Source organism: Morus notabilis, unplaced genomic scaffold (genome assembly GCF_000414095.1).
Source record: "Morus notabilis unplaced genomic scaffold, ASM41409v2 Scaffold227, whole genome shotgun sequence".
NCBI lineage: Eukaryota > Viridiplantae > Streptophyta > Magnoliopsida > Rosales > Moraceae > Morus > Morus notabilis.
This window is the reverse complement of record NW_010360247.1, coordinates 460,656-477,206: the sequence shown is the minus strand read 5'-3', so window position 1 is coordinate 477,206 and position 16,551 is coordinate 460,656. Positions and strand designations below refer to the sequence as shown.

General features: G+C 39.1%; 2 protein-coding genes across 2 annotated transcripts in view; one reads left to right on the top strand and one right to left on the bottom strand.

Moving 5' to 3' along the window:
* The window catches only part of LOC21401767 (eukaryotic translation initiation factor 2 subunit beta), a 14,619-nt gene extending 7,066 nt beyond the window's left edge, over positions 1-7,553 (top strand). The window contains exons 7-10 of the mRNA XM_010096134.2: positions 5,751-5,896; positions 6,041-6,183; positions 6,382-6,467; positions 7,273-7,553. Coding sequence (XP_010094436.2) covers positions 5,751-5,896; positions 6,041-6,183; positions 6,382-6,467; positions 7,273-7,350 — 453 coding nt within the window. The 3' untranslated portion in view covers positions 7,351-7,553. The remainder of the gene's footprint in view (positions 1-5,750; positions 5,897-6,040; positions 6,184-6,381; positions 6,468-7,272) is intronic.
* Positions 7,554-11,511: 3,958 nt separating this feature from the next.
* On the bottom strand, positions 11,512-14,183 carry LOC21401765. Its single transcript, XM_024164277.1, has 5 exons — positions 14,179-14,183; positions 13,436-13,685; positions 13,135-13,281; positions 12,401-12,518; positions 11,512-11,726 (listed from the first exon to the last, which is right to left on the bottom strand). Exons 1-5 carry the CDS (start codon positions 14,181-14,183, stop codon positions 11,527-11,529), a joined length of 720 nt encoding a protein of 239 aa, XP_024020045.1. The 3' UTR covers positions 11,512-11,526.
* Between the last annotated feature and the right edge of the window lie 2,368 nt (positions 14,184-16,551).

The window sequence follows — 16,551 nt, the reverse complement described above, 5'->3', positions numbered from 1 at the left end:
GGGGTGGGGGGGGCGAAGGTAGGCATTTAGAAAGTTGAGTAAAGTGATTCCTTTGGGAGAGAATTGAGCCTCTCGAAAGCTCAATACCTATCTTACTTTCCTGTATTTCCTATATTTTTGATTGTGCTTCCATTAATACAAACTTCCCGTTTCTTTTCCTATCATCTTGCTACTTTCTGTGTGGACTCTATCATCTGGTATCAGAGCGAGACGTCAGAAGATGGTAAACAGAAGGATTTGAGGCAGGGGAGACGTGGTGGAGGACCAGGTGGAGGAATAGTAGGCACCGACGGAGGACGTAGAACCGACGGAGCTTCAGCGGGAGCTGCGGGAGATCTGTGGAGATCGACAGCGACTCGCGGTTTTGGAGAGAAGCCTCGATACCATTGTGGCGCGGATGTCGGTGCTCGACTGAGTGGAACAAGCGCTCTAGAAATTGGAGGATCCATCGCGAACGAGAGCAATTGGGGGAAATAAGGGAAAATTGCTCCATCCAGAATCCTCGAACCAGGGGACGACCTTCGCCGCGGGGAAGGAGGGATGACCCAGCGGACCCACTGGGATTGAGCGTCCAGATTGGGAGCGGGGTGAACGACGGCTTAGCGGACCTACCGGGATACGGAGCTTCAGCGGGAGCTGCGGGAGATCGACAGCGACTCGCGGTTTTGGAGAGAAGCCTCGATACCATTGTGGCGCGGATGTCGGTGCTCGACTGAGTGGAACAGGCGCTCCAGAAATTGGAGGATCCATCCCGAACGGGAGCAATTGGGGGAAATAAGGGAAAATTGCTCAATCCAGAATCCTCGAACCAGGGGACGGCCTTCGCCGCGGGGAAGGAGGGATGACCCAGCGGACCCACCGGGATTGAGCGTCCAGATTGGGAGCGGGGTGAACGACGGCTTAGTGGACCTACCGGGATTGAGCGTCCAGATTGGGAGCGGGGTGAACGACGGCTTAGTGGACCTACCGGGATTGAGCGTCCAGATTGGGAACGGGGTGAACCGCGCACATGTCGGTTGGAGATGCCCATGTTCGACGGGGAAAATCCAGAGGGGTGGCTGTTCCGTGCTGAGCACTACTTCGCAGTCAACCGGTTGACGGAGCCCGAGAAGCTACAGGCGGCGGCGGTATGCATGGAAGGGGAGGCGTTAGCATGGTTTCAATGGGCGGATGGACAGGGACCTATTCGCAGCTGGCTGGAACTGAGGACTCACGTGCTGGATCGTTTTCGTTTGACCTAGGAGGGGTCCATTTGCGAAAAAATTTTGGCTCTCCGCCAGGAGGGGTTGGTGCGGGAGTATCGTCGGCGGTTTGAACTCTTGGCTTATCCACTGAGTGAAGTTTCGGAAAAGGTGATGGAGAGCACTTTTATCAATGGGCTGAAACCGGAAGTTCGGGCGGAGGTCCGATTAGCTAATCCCAGCAGGTTGACCAGGATCATGGAGTACGCTCAACGGGTCGAAGACCGGAACAGCCTGATCCGACCGAACAGATCAGCGCCCACGGGGCCGTGGGGCCGGACGTCGAGTGGGGGCCCCTCTGCGAGCCCGACCGGACAGCTCCCTTCAATCCCAAAGGCCCAGGTGCAGGGGCCACGTCCACCAGGTAACCCGTCCACTTCCCCTCTTCCATTTAAGAAGATGACTGATGCAGAATGGCAAGCTAAGAGGGATAAGGGGCTTTGTTTTCGCTGCGATGAGAAATACTCATTTGGCCACCGGTGCAAAAACAAGGAACTCCACATTTTAATGATTAATGATGAGATAGAAATAGGTGAGTGCGATGAGGCAGAGAGGGAAGGGCAGGAAGGCAGCGCGGAGGAGGTTCGCGAGACAGTGGAACTGTCCATTAATTCGGTAGTTGGCCTTACCACCCCTAAAACCATGAAGGTTAATGGACGAGTTGGCCAGCAAGAGGTGGTGGTGGTGGTCGATTGTGGGGCCACACATAACTTCATTTTGGTGGCGTTGGTTGAAAAACTGGGGATCCCGAAGGTGGGAACTAACTGCTATGGGGTGTTGATGGGCACGGGAATGACCATAAAAGGCGAAGGGATGTGTAAAGGGGTTGTGCTCACCCTCCAAAACATTGAGATCATTGAAGATTTCCTGCCCTTGGAACTAGGCAGTGCAGATGTCATTTTGGGCATGCAGTGGCTTGAATCCCTGGGTGGAATGCAAGTGAATTGGAAGACGTTGACGATGAAGTTTTCAAGGGGATCCCAGTTTATGCCACTCTAGAGCATCACTTAAGGCCATGGTCAAGGCCTTCCGTGAGCAGGATGAATGGGTGTTGCTGGAATTGGGAAGCATCTCCGTGGCAGATGGGGAAAAGCAGGCGGTTATTCCACAGCCCCTGGTGGAGGTAGTGCAACAGTACCGGCGTATCTTTGAGTGGCCACAGGGGCTACCACCAAGTCGCGGACAAGATCACGCTATCACGCTCCAACCGGGCATTGCACCACTAAACGTGCGCCCCTACAGGTATCTGTAGATTCAAAAGACCGAGATTGAGCAATTGGTGAGGGACATGTTGGCAGCAGGGATAATTCAGCCAAGTATTAGCCCTTATTCGAGCCCCGTTCTGCTAGTTAAGAAAAATGACGGTAGTTGGAGGTTTTGCGTGGATTATCACGCGTTGAATAAAGCGACGGTGCCGGACAAATTTCCGATTTCGATGATCGATGAATTATTGGACAAGCTTTAGGGGGCCACGGTTTTCTCAAAACTCGACCTCAAGTCGGGATATCATCAAATCTGTGTTAGGAAAGAGGACGTTCCTAAGACTGCTTTCCGAACCCCCGACGGCCACTATGAATTCTTGGTGATGCCTTTCGGGCTTACCAATGCCCCGGCAACCTTTCAGGCTCTCATGAACGAGATTTTCAAGGAGCATCTGCGGCAGTTTGTACTCGTTTTTTTCGATGACATTTTAGTGTACAGTCGGAACATGGACGATCACGTCATTCATTTGCGAAGGGTACTAGACATTTTGGGGACACACCAGTTATTCGCTAATGAGAAGAAGTGTGTGTTCGGCCAATCCCAATTGGAGTACCTTGGTCATATCATCTCTGCAGACGGGGGCGTAGCGGATGAAGCTAAAATCTCGGCCATGCTCCATTGGCCAACGCCAACTACGCTGCGGGAGCTGCGAGGGTTCCTCGGGCTTACGGGTTACTACCGCCGGTTCGTGGCCGGTTATGGCACACTGGCTTGGCCGCTCACTCAGCTACTTAAGTGCGACAGCTTCCACTGGGATGTCGTAGCCACAGAGGCTTTTTTCCGCCTCAAGCAGGCCATGACAACGGTGCCAGTCTTGGCCTTGCCCGACCTTACTCAACTTTTTGTTGTGGAGGCGGATGCGTCCGGCCATGGCCTTGGGGCGGCGTTGATGCAAAAACAACCGCCCCCTCGCCTACTTCAACCAGACCCTCTCCTCTCGCGCGCGTTTGAAATCCGCATACGAGTGAGAATTGATGGCTATTGTGATGGCCATCCGCAGGTGGCGCCACTACCTTCTAGGCCGCCGCTTTGTCATCCGCACCGACCAACGGAGCCTTAAATACTTGCTAGAACAGCGGGAGGTTAGCGCCGAGTATCAGAAGTGGCTCACCAAACTCATGGGATATGATTTTGATATTCACTATAAGCCGGGTTTGGACAACAAGGCCGCGGACGCCTTGTCCCGCTGGGAACCACTTCCTTCCCTCGCCTCCCTGGCTACTCCATACTCCTTATTACTAGGGGACCTCGACGCGCAAGTTATGGGGGATGAGAAGTTTCGGGCCGTGGTTGACACCCTTAAACGGGGCGGAGTTGGGCCTGCGGGGTATAAGCTCGTGCAAGGGCGATTGTTATACCACAACAGGCTGGTGGTGCCACGCGCCTCACAGCTGGTGGGTACCATCCTCAAGGAGTTACATGACGGCGTTATGGGCGGCCACTCAGGCTATTTGATGACTCTTAAGAGAGTGCAGGCCTGTTTCTATTGGCCAGGGATGAAGCGGGATATCCCGCAGTATGTTGCTCAATGCGCCGTATGCCAACAAAACAAGAATACCACCCTGGCTCCCGAGGGTTTGCTGCAGCCTTTGCCAATACCGGACCGCATTTGGGAGGATGTTTCGATGGATTTCATCGAGGGTCTTCTGCGTTCCGAGGGGGTCAACGCTATCTTAGTCGTCGTGGATCGGCTGAGCAAGTATGCCCATTTTGTGGGACTCCGGCACCCATTCACGGCCCAATTGGTGGCAGGAATCTTCGTGAAAGAGGTAGTTCGCCTCCATGGCATTCCCTCTTCCATTGTGTCCGACAGAGACAAGGTGTTCATGAGCAAGTTCTGGACCGAACTCTTCCGTCTTCAGGGAACGGTGCTCAAGCATAGCACGGCATACCACCCTCAAACGGATGGGCAGACCGAGGTTGTCAACCGCTCCGTGGAGACGTATCTGCGCTGCTTCGCATCCACCCGGCCTAGGACATGGGCGCGTTGGCTGCCATGGGTGGAGTATTGGTACAATACTTCGTTTCACACGACCACATGAACCACGCCCTTCCATGCTATTTATGGTCGGGACCCTCCCCGTTTGCTGCGTTTTGAGGCTGGTTCCACTCCTTTCTCGGCGGTGGACCAGCAACTGCGGGACCGCGACGTTGTCTTGGATGAATTACACCAGCAATTGCTGCGGGCACAACAGAAAATGAAGCACCAAGCGGATAGGCATCGCCGGGATGTGCAGTTCGAAGTGGAGGACCTGGCCTACTTGAAGCTTCGCCCCTATCGCCTCAAATCCTTAGCTCGACGTCCTAATGAGAAGCTCGCTCCCCGGTTCTTTGGGCCTTTCAAAGTCCTCGCGCGAGTAGAACCGGTCGCCTATAGACTCCAGTTGCCCGAGTCTTCTTCTCTCCATCCCGTGATCCACGTATCCCAGCTCCGTCGCGCGGTGGGCGCCACGTCTGTGATCTCTGAGCTGCCTCCCTACCTAACTGAAGAGTATGAGCTGCTGATCGAACCAGAGAAGGTGCTGGGGTTGCGCACGTCATCGGCAACAGGTGCAAACCCACTAGAGGTGCTGATTCAGTGGAAGAACCTGTCTCCTGCAGAGGCCACGTGGGAACCTTTTGAGTTGATCCAAGGCTAGTTTCCCACGTTTCACCTTGAGGACAAGGTGACTCATTGGGAGGGGAGTACTGATAAGCCTCCTATTCGGTTCACTTATGGGGGGGATTCGGTGGAGAAAGGTAGGCATTTAGAGAGTTGAGTAAAGTGATTCCTCTGGGAGAGAATTGAGCCTCTCGAAAGCTCAATACCTATCTTACTTTCCTGTATTTCCTATATTTCCGATTGTGCTTCCATTAATACAAACTTCCAGTGTCTTTTCCTATGATCTTGCTACTTTTTGTGTGGACTCTATCAGTTTGATGGTGAGTAGTTCGTGGTGGAGAGAGAAGAGGAAGATAAGAAAAATTATTGTGCCTAACCAAACACAGTAAAATGATATTCTCAGGGATTCTATATTAAATTTCTATGCGTAACCAAACATGATAATATATGTTTCTTGAAAATCATATTACCCTTAATCACTTTCTCTGGTAACATGATTCCTACTTATTGCTGTATACCAAACGCCCTCTCAATGTTTGGATGAAAAGTACCTAGATTAAACATTGTCTGCTTTATTATCACTCCCAAATTATTGTTTAAAAGTTATTGTAAAGTAATAGCTTTCTCCTATGCAATGACTGCAGCTTCTTGGTAGGGTGTTTAACATTCTACGAGAGAATAATCCAGAGTTAGCAGGGGACAGGCGTAGGACCGTTATAAGGCCTCCTCAGGTTCTTCGTGAGGGAACCAAGAAAACTGTTTTTGTGAATTTTATGGATCTCTGCAAGACGTATGTTCCTGTTGTATCCTTTTCTTTTTTCCTTTTTTTTAATTATTATTATTAATTTTTTTTTAAAGTTTAGTTATGCTTTTATGTGAAAATAATTTGCTTATTCAGTCCTCATACTCACTCTTAGCTTGATCAAAATTTTAGGATGCATCGGCAGCCAGATCATGTCATGGCTTTCTTGCTGGCAGAGCTGGGAACAAGTGGATCACTTGATGGACAACAAAGATTAGTCGTAAAGGGAAGATTTGCACCCAAGAATTTTGAAGGAATCTTACGGCGATATATCAGTAAGTACCTTGTCTAGTGATTTGATGAATTTTATGGCTTAAGACAGACTGATTATTTCTCATCGTGTCGATGGAAAATGGAGATCTTGAGATCTATCTTTTTGTGGAGAAAGGGAAATATTTTTGTGTATAATTTTTATTTATGTTTTTTTCCCCCTAGCATTCTGAAAATTTTGTGTATGGCTGCTTCCTCTTCAGACGAGTATGTCATTTGCCTTGGATGCAAAAGTCCAGACACAATTCTATCGAAGGAGAATCGCCTGTTCTTCCTTAGATGCGAGAAGGTAACAATTTCACTTCCCGTTTTAGATCCTCCATCCCAAGGGCGGGCCCTTCCTACTTTAGACCAGACTATACTTGAATTTTTACTAATACAGTTCGTAGTACTACTGTTATAAATAAGCACTCTTGTATAAATAAGAAGTGCAGAAAATAAGTTGTTGTTTGGTGTAAGGGTTCTGAACCTAGAACCATGATTCTGGTTCAGAACCAGTGTTTGTTATAAAAAGTAAAAAGTGGTTCTGATTTGACTCACCAAGAATCAGTGTTTGGTTATGGTTCTGATTCAAAGTTTGAACTCTGATGTGATGTTTTAAACCATGAATCGCCCCTGATTCTAAAACCATCCCCTTGGTTTTGGGTGGTTCAAACCCCTGATTCTGGTTCTGGTTTTAGAACCATGATTTGGACCTAAAATCATAAATCATGGTTCTGGTTCTAAAATCAAAACTAGAATCACCATGGTTTGAACCCTTATACCAAATGAACCCTAAGCTATTTTCTTAAGACATGGAAACATTATAGTGAGGACTGTGGAGGCCAATGATGACTTTAACATTGCCTACATCGTCAGATTTGTCTTAAATCATGATAAGAGTAAAACTTGGATTCTTAGGGCTCTGTAGAAATGCATTGCTTTTGCGTTGGGTATTAATCCTTTTCTAGTTAAACCTGATAAAGGTGCTGGAATTTCTTTGGTTTGTTTGCATTTATTTATTTTTCCAAAACTGGTTGGGTTGGATTGATTTGTTGATTTCATCTGCACTTACTACTTTTAACTAAAATAATGTGATGTTTGTGATGATACAGTGTGGTTCTGGACGATCTGTTGCTCCTATCAAAGCTGGTTTCGTTGCTCGGGTCGGTCGTAGGAATGCGGGGACGTGATCCAAGTTGTTCCCCTTCATCGTGGTTTATGGTTCATCCGTTGAAGAATTTCTTATTAGTCTTTTGTTTAGTAAGATCCAAGCACAACTTATGAACTAGTTTTAGTCCGTCTATCCAAAAAACTTATCAACTCTTGCACTTTGTTTCAGACGCCATGACTTTGAAAATAAATAAGTACAGCAGTTTTGTTTTTGTTTTGTATTTTTGGCTTGAAAGCGTATGATATTTGTTGTGCCTCGTAAATTATTATTTTTTTGTTTCCTTAATTTGTGCCAACTGCGATTTGAAAACATTGTTTGGGGATAAATTGACGGCCATATCTGATTGATCTCTGTGTCGCAATGAAAACATTTATCTTATCTTTGTATTTCCCGAGCTTTATTGTATACAGTGTTCCCACTACGCTATGAATGAACATCATAACCGTGCAAGTCTAATGAACAAAGAATTATCATTTTGGTGCTCATCTTTATGTTGTCACCATTCAATTTAATCACATATTTAGCCTAGAAAGTGAAAATAAGTGTAAATTAATAAGCATCATAACCGTGCAATACTCTGCAACTATTTGTCTTTTGTTATTCATCCATCTCACATAATACACTTGAAACGATTATAATAAAAAACAAGCAAAAGAGGGGATTCTCTTTAGAAAAGAGATGGTTTCTTTAGTTACATTGGATAATCAACCCAACTTAATAATATCGTTTCCTTATTTTATACAGTATGCTTGACCAATGTCATCATACTAATATCACATTAAATTACAAGTGGAGAAGTTGTCACATCTTGAAGATGGCCACAAACACCAACATTGATGATACAAGTGACACATACTTCTTCTGGTTAACCTTTATCCCACTGCTTTTCGGAGCACCCCACTTGATAATCAGATCTGCGTTTTCCATCACCATTTAAACACCATTAGAAAAATATAAGAACTCAGTTTTATTTATTTATTTACTAATTTAAAAGGTACTAAAATACAAAACACGCGAACGATCTACACGAATTTCGTAGTATATTGCGACGTTTCTTAACAAAACTCTTTTTGTCTTTAGTAACAAATCAAATAAGTAGGAGTGAGTTACCTCTATTTTTATTAGTGCACCCCGTGGCAATGGTTTCGTTGACGTGTTGAATGGTGGCGTTGTTTTGGAACTCAAACTTTTTGTGAACCAAAAAAATACACTTGAGCACAGTAAACCTGATGTAGTCTGCGCACCTTCCAGGGCTGCAGTAATCATCCAAGTCTGTTTGGTTAACGTGGAGGTTGCCTTTGGGCGTCAGTATGCCGAGGCTCGCGCCCTTGCCTGCGCACGGTCCTTCTCTTGCCTAATGCACCACTCGCCATGCAAAAAGTCCCAACCAATTTTAATACTCGATTTATTTGTTATTTTTAGTTTGTAACTAGTCAAGCGTCCGTGATATTTTTTAAAATAATAGTTATAAAAATTGTTAGAAAAAAAAATTGAAAAAGGAAACAAAGACAAACAGAAAAAATAAGAGACTTACTCGAATAGTGCCAACACCAAAAAAAAAACAAAAACAAAAACAAAAAGTAAACAAAAATGCTCAGAAAAGTAAAAAAAAAAAAAAAAAAAAAAAAAAAAAAAAAAAAAAACTCAAGAAAACAACATGTACGAAACATTTTGCACGTTTTGTGTCACGTGCTAAAGGTTTCACAAAAAAAGAAAAAAAGAAAAAAAAAAGCCGATGTGAAAACATTCCGCACCAATCTATGGAGAACGATTCTCGTTTTTAATGAGGATATAGATTTACAGAATCCTCGACCCGTTTCTATAAATTTAAGTGCTTGATGTTTTTTGAACTCAAGAAAATAAACAACCGTAAAATACAAAAAAAATGGTATACATCTGTTTTCTCTTACCTTATATTTCAAACAAAAGTAAGCACTTCTCCACTTCTGGATCGGTCCAAGATTTACATTTCTTGTGGGCTCCGTTTCATCTGTGAACACCCAAAAAGTAAAATTAAATAAAACGTGATCCATACACAATTTATAGTCGTTTTTGCCTTTGCATACTTTTTCGGTAACTTTTTTTTTTTTTTGGGACTTGAAATGAAAGTGAAGAAATATATACGTACTTTCCTTAGCTTTGGCAAAATGAAATAGAAGAAACATCCCCAAAAGGATGCAAAAAGTCCCAACTCTTCCTCCAAAGAAGTTGAAATTTTCCATTGCTTATAGCTGCTTCTACTTCTCAATACCTAATTTTAGTTAGGAAAGAGGAAATGTCTGCGTTGAGCCATTTATAATCTCTATGAGGATTAATTTTGTGTGGAATATTTAAACAAAAGGAATATTCAAACATAGACTAAGAGTTAAGGTCTGATATAACAATAATATGGTAGCTTGAGTATATTCCGAGTATATATGTATGTACTCTCATTTGATAGAACCGATAGTATTTTGTCGTAATAATAATGTTTAATTAGTGGACAAAATTTTTTTCTTAAGGGAATTAGCGGAAAAACTTAAGTACTACTTTTGGAACATTATGTCAGAGATTAATATAAGAAACAAAATGGAATCATATCCTTGGAATTTCGCATGCAGATAATTTTGTTATACGCAGCCATACTGTCAAGGGGTTGAGGCGTTATCGTCTAGGTGCTTTTGGTTTTGGTCGTATGAATCCTACATACAAAATCACGAATAAGTACTTCAAGTACACAAAATAAAAAAAAAATTTGAAAAAAACCCAAATAAGTATATATAGAATGTAACGTTTTTTTTTTTTTTTTCCCTCTTTTGTACTTTGAATTTTTTTTTTTCTTTGATGTGTTATTTTATTAATGAGCGTCAAACGGAAGAAAAGAGAAGATAATTTGTCCTAAAAAAAGACCGCAAAATACTCGAATGTTACAATTTAAAATCACCGGTATTATTCTAATATTTCTAGAGCAAAAAGATAATTTGTAGTGATCCAAAAAAAAAAACTAAGGGTGACATACTCTTCCTTTTTTTTTTTTCCCCAATGTTGTTTATTTTTTCTTTTTAACTTGAAAATGTCAGAAAATAATCAAATTAGGGCTTATTTATTTGCATTTTTTTAGGTAGGGTGACTTGAGTTCAGATCTTAATTTAAATTAAGATGTATTTGAATATGATTTGAATTGAGACTCTAATTTGAGTTTGTGTTAAAATGTGCACATTTTGAGTTATGGTTTGAATTGAGAATCTATTTGAGTTTGTATTTAGATGGGTTAAAATTTAAATTTAAATTTGGATGATATTTTAATAAAAATTCAATAGTTATGAAAAATTTTAATAGGATATATGAGTACGGTTTTATTCGTCTCTTCATTGTGAACATATAAAAAAAAAAAAAAAAAAAACCTAGTATTTAGATGGGTTAAAATTTAAATTTAAATTTGGATGATATTTTAATAAAAATTCAATAGTTATGAAAAATTTTAATAGGATATATGAGTACGGTTTTATTCGTCTCTTCATTGTGAACATATAAAAAAAAAAAAAAAAAAACATCTCAATCAAAATTAAAATAAAAAATTATAACATTTAAAATTTTTTTTTTAAAAAAAATACTATTCATTAATTATTTTTTTAACTGAGTTTCGTGAATCAAGGGGTGGGGGGATCAACTCAAAAAATGCTGCTGAACTCAAGCCTTCACTTAAGTCTTTTTGTCCCTGATGAACACAAACTTGGGCTTGAAATGAGACTCAAATTGGGCTTTCTTGAGTTTAGCACTCCAAACGAACATCCCCGTGATATTTGTATCGATTAAAGGACAAAATTATCTTAAAACTACTATGAAAAAAGATAGTAGCTCCGAGTTAGCGTTTAATTATCCTTCTTGAGTCTTGATCAGCACTTGACATTTTTCACTGAAAATTCCCACTATATTCATCCATCTACGTACTAATGATATTGGAGATGCATCATATGTAAGGTAACCAACTACAAGGATTCATTGAAATGAAAAGAATTGGCAAGAATATTTGGTTCCAAAAAGATAACACTCAACTCAAGAGCACTGCTTTCATAAAAAGCAATATCATAGAAGACTTAATATATATATATATATATATATATATATTCCATCTACTTAATCGCATATGAAGGGAGTTGCTACTTCAATTAAAATACGAAAGAGTGCATCAGGGGTGGAGAGAAAAGGCGAGTGATCACTCTTTGTAGCAAAGACTTGGGAGGGTGGCCATTTCTCTATCATGTAATCTTGTTCCTCTTGCGCCATCAGTTGGTCGTGCAATGTCCTCACAAAGACTCGCGGCACGGTCTCCACGGCCGCGCCACCATCGAACCAGACATCCCGAAGGGCCCTCGCCGGTGCTGGCCTCAGCAGCATCGAAGCCAATACGTAGTCCTCAATTAAGTTAAAACACCAATTAATCCACGTTAATTAAATAATTTTTTATCCATGTAGTTTCTATTGATTATCATATAAGTCTAATTCTTCAAAGAATATCATGTGTTGGTTGATTATTCTATAAAATCTCTCTTCAAATTTAGAGCCAAGCAAAATCTTAAGTCGTATTTTCAATCTAGCTAAGGTGGTAATAATATTTTCTTTGTATATAAATGTTCCAAGGAATCTTCTGGCTAAAAATCCCACGTCTAATAGGAAAAAACTTTGGTAATCATTTTATAATCAGAAGACTAAAAAATTTTCGAGCAGCGTTATTCAATCCAATTCGGATTAGATCAGAGTTGTAGTTGATCACATCTCAACTCAATTCTGTTGGGATGAACATCATATTATACAAAACTTTGCGCCGAAGTTCAGGCTTGACCAAGACGCCGGTTGGAGGCTGGTCAGGTCCGAGCCCATATATATATTCGTAATCATCCGCTCCCTGTTCCATATATATTGGTTGAAATCTTGGAAATAAAAAATCCAATAAAATAAGTTCACAATGATACAATTGTATAATGTTGGACAAATATGAACGGCACAATTTCATTTATGGCATAACTATATTTATGCGATAGATCTACGGTGTTCTATAATTGTTCTATAATATACGGATCTTAACTCACCATGTATTTGTTGATCATGCTCGGCCTTATTCTTTTGGTCCAGGGGCATCGGCATGACATCAAGGACAAGCATGACCGCCAGGGCACGCAGCACATCATGGGCTATATTTAAGCACGTCTAAAAAAAATTATTAAGATATGCTTAATGCATGCGTAAATATAATCTGATGATTTTGAAGATTTTTACCTTTTCATAAGTACCATACTTTCTATCGCAACATATAAAAGTGAAAAAGCGTAATATTGCATTCATTTAATCTAATACTGACATTTTTAGTAGGTGTACTAATTGTACGGGATAATTAAATTTCTCGGTATGCCGTTCCAATATTAGTGTTATGTTGAACAAATATCATGTTATGTTCCTTATCTTTATATGTTACGTGAAAGTGTGTTAGGGAAGACCACTCTAGCAAAGGCCTAAAAAGACATTCTTAGATGAAAACTAGTCCCGTTACCAACATGTGATCTGTAGCCACTCTTATCCCCTTATAATCTTTCCATCATGCCCTTTAAAAGATAACAATGAGACCCAACACACGAAAGTATTAAAACTCACCATTTCTCCAAATACTTAAGCTATTAAAAAGGTCAACCAAAAATAACTTTATATTCATAATAATTTCCCTTGTGGGCAAAACAATAAGCTCTTGCTGCGATACTATATTCCTTACCAAAACAAATTACTCTTTGATAAGAGGGGGGGAAAAAAAAGAGCCAATCCTAATTCTTACGTCCTTGGCATCTTCATCCTTAGAGATGCTATAGCCATGCTTCAACATGACGGCTGCAACATAGACAGCCAGATGAATTTTCTCAGCAAACTTGTGTACCACATCCGTAATGGTCAGACCCCCTGCACTGTGTCCCACCAGTATCACCTACAAATATTAATTTATGAGATTACAAGAACTAATATTATTATTGGAAACTATATATATAGTCCGAAAACATAAAAGAAAAACTCAATCAAGTGACATCTTCAACTATATGTATATATATACACACACGTATATGTATATAAATTATAATGACCTTTTGACCTGGCGGTATAGAGGACATGAAATTGGTGAGAGGCTCATTGTACTGGGCGAAAGTGAATACAGAATTGAAATCAGTTGGGTCGATGCCAGAGCACTTGAGGTCGAGGCACGTGACCTTGTGGCCCGAAGCTTCTAGAAGAGTCCGAATCTTGTACCAGCACCAACCTCCATGGCCGGCGCCGTGGACTAGCACAAAATGCAGCTGCTGCTTAGCCTTCTCCTTTGATGGACATGCACTGTTACTGGCTCAGCCATCTTTTTTCTTCGTGTGGATATTATTGCCTCTTGATAATGATCCATTTATTTCCCTTTCTCATTGGATAATAACCATTGCCTCTTGACAATGATCCATTTATTTCCCTTTCTCATACCGACACGTGTGATCTCCCGCTAGATTATTCCCACTTGACTTTTTATTTTGTATTTTTGTTAATATTTCTTCCTTTGTTTAAAAACTATTGAAAAATAAAAAGCTCTCTTTACCTTAATATATAAGGTCATTTAATTTGTTAATTTAAAATTGTAATTTGAATTAAGATGTGATTTTATGTTAGAATTTTTTATTATAATAATAAAGTAAATGTGACTAATTTAAATTTTTTTTATTGTAATAAAATTCGAATTCTAAACTTAAATCGGTGAAATAAATAGAATCATAATTCTTTTAACTTTATGATGATTTCTGATTAATATAATACTATTTTTTCTGTTTTAAACATGTTGAGAGACGTTTACCCCATGTAACTAATTGTTAGGTTAATTCCAATAGACATCTTTTGCAATACACAAATATAATATGCTTAAAAAAAAACATCAAGAGAATATATATTTAAAGACAACGAGTTTGTATTCTGTGCGTTGTTACGGAACATATTGTTGAATTACATGAAAGATTTGAAATTTTTATAAACGTATTCACATATGTATACATATACAGTATTGTGGTTTAAAATATATTCATATGTATATATACACAAATACAATAAAATATAGTAACTTTGAGATTCCTTATGGAGCCACTACAAAGAAGTTCTGGGAGTTAGAAAGAAAACTTTGAGCTCATATTAGTCACGGGTTGAAAACAGGAATTAAAAAATTAACCAAAATTTCCTCATGTAAAAGCAATTGTACTTATAAAATTTTCGTCCATGCATAAAATGATACGACGTATACGTTACTTTGATTGTAAAGGTTTTTTAAAGTTTTTTTCTTGTCCATCTGTTAGTTATGGTACGACATTATTTAACCAATTTTTTCTAAAAAAAAAATTGTTCCTATGTAAATAATAGATAAGCAGTAAATAATAATATATCAAAATCGACAATAAATAAATACCTAAATAACTGTATATCAATACTTGAGACAGTCTTTTAATAAATAACTAAACTAACAAATTTATTGAAACATATACTTACAAAATTAATTCATTCTATATAAGATAACGAGCCTGTATTCCGCGCTTTGCTGCGGAATACAATGTTATATTACATGGAAGATTTGAAATTTTTATAAACATATTTACATACATATATATAGTATTATTATTTAAAATATATTTACATTCATATATATAGAAAGTAAAATATATTGTTGTTGTCTTGCGCTCTCATCTTGTTTTTTCAACTGCAAGATATAAAGGTAAAAAAATGTTAATAAATATAAATGTTAAATAGGTCAAAATTATTTAATTTATATAGTGTAAAAAAAGATTTTAGAAATATTTATATTACCTTATTTTTAGACCATGCACATACATAGATTAAATCTCTATAAACCAAAAAAAAAAAAAAAAAAAAAACCCCTTCATATTACACTATCAATTGAGTTGAAAACATAAGGAAATCAAAAAAGAATTAAAAAAAAAGAAAATAGTATATAAAATATTTAGTTCAGGTAATAATCTTTTATTGTCAACAACATATACCATAAGTAACTAAAACACGACCTAACAATGCACATGGCTGCTTGCTATATCGTTAAGGAGTTTGTGTCATAAATGAGGAATATTATTATAGTTTAGAACAATATACACTGGAACGACAAAAACAACATATTTAAGAAGAAAAAATGAAGTAAAAAACTAAACTCAGTATGAATACAATGACAGTTTATAAAAATCGAAGTGTTTAAAAATCAGAACCAGACAAAATTTTAAAAAATAAGCACCACAAAATGGCACAAAGAAATCAAAAAACCCTGACTTACGAAATAACAATAAAACTAAAACGAAAAACAGATTAAAACATATTGGCATAATTCCAAAATAATAAGGACAACATCAATAACAACCAAGTCTGTAATAACAATCACCCAACACATGTTAACAACAAAAGAAAAATAACAACATCATCACCAAAAAAAAAACTTTGAAAAAAGAAAAAATCTGTTGCCAAAGCAAGAAAGAAAGTAAAGTATGAACCTAACTTCTACGGAAATAACAATATTTTAGGTAACCGAAACACTAAACAACAAAACAAAAAGATAGAATAAACGAATAATAGCATAGGCATCAATACATATTGAAATAAATAAAAAAAAATCAAATAATTACCAAATTTAGATCATAAATCAGGAAAACATCATAATAAGTACTTTATAACAACTACAAAATATATATAAGAAAATAAAACTCAATACCTCGATCGAGGAAACACAGTGAATAGGATACATGTAGTAGAAAAACCAATATTCCGAATAGAAGAAAATCAGATTAAACAACGCTATATTCAAAACCGAGGAAGGAAAAGACATGAACTGAATATGCAAAAGAAAGTAAAAAATTATAGCAACAAAATTCAGCATATTATATATGGACAATGACATCACATTTTCGCTCAATCTCTGATAAAAATTCCTGCAAAAACAGATATATTAAAAATATGATTACTCAACGGCAGTTGTCCGCAAGAGGCAAAACCACCGCAAAATGGAGCCAAGCAACGGACAGTAACATATCAAATCTCCATTACACAAAGCTACTTAATGAGAAAAAACACGTGTCAAACCACAAAATTAACACAACTAGATAGTAAGAGTCCTACAAAAATCAAAAGGAATAACAACTAATTAAGATAACTGGTCACAATGAGAAAAGACAAAAGACCAAAA

What these genes read in the sequence shown, in the direction of transcription:
- LOC21401765 (XM_024164277.1), bottom strand. An exon ending in AGGATGAAGATGCCAAGGAC is followed by an intron (nt 12,519 to 13,134) that starts GTAAGAATTAGG and finishes AATTTTTTTTAG; the next exon opens with ACGTGCTTAAATATAGCCCA. An exon ending in GCATGATCAACAAATACATG is followed by an intron (nt 11,727 to 12,400) that starts GTGAGTTAAGAT and finishes AACTTAATTGAG; the next exon opens with GACTACGTATTGGCTTCGAT.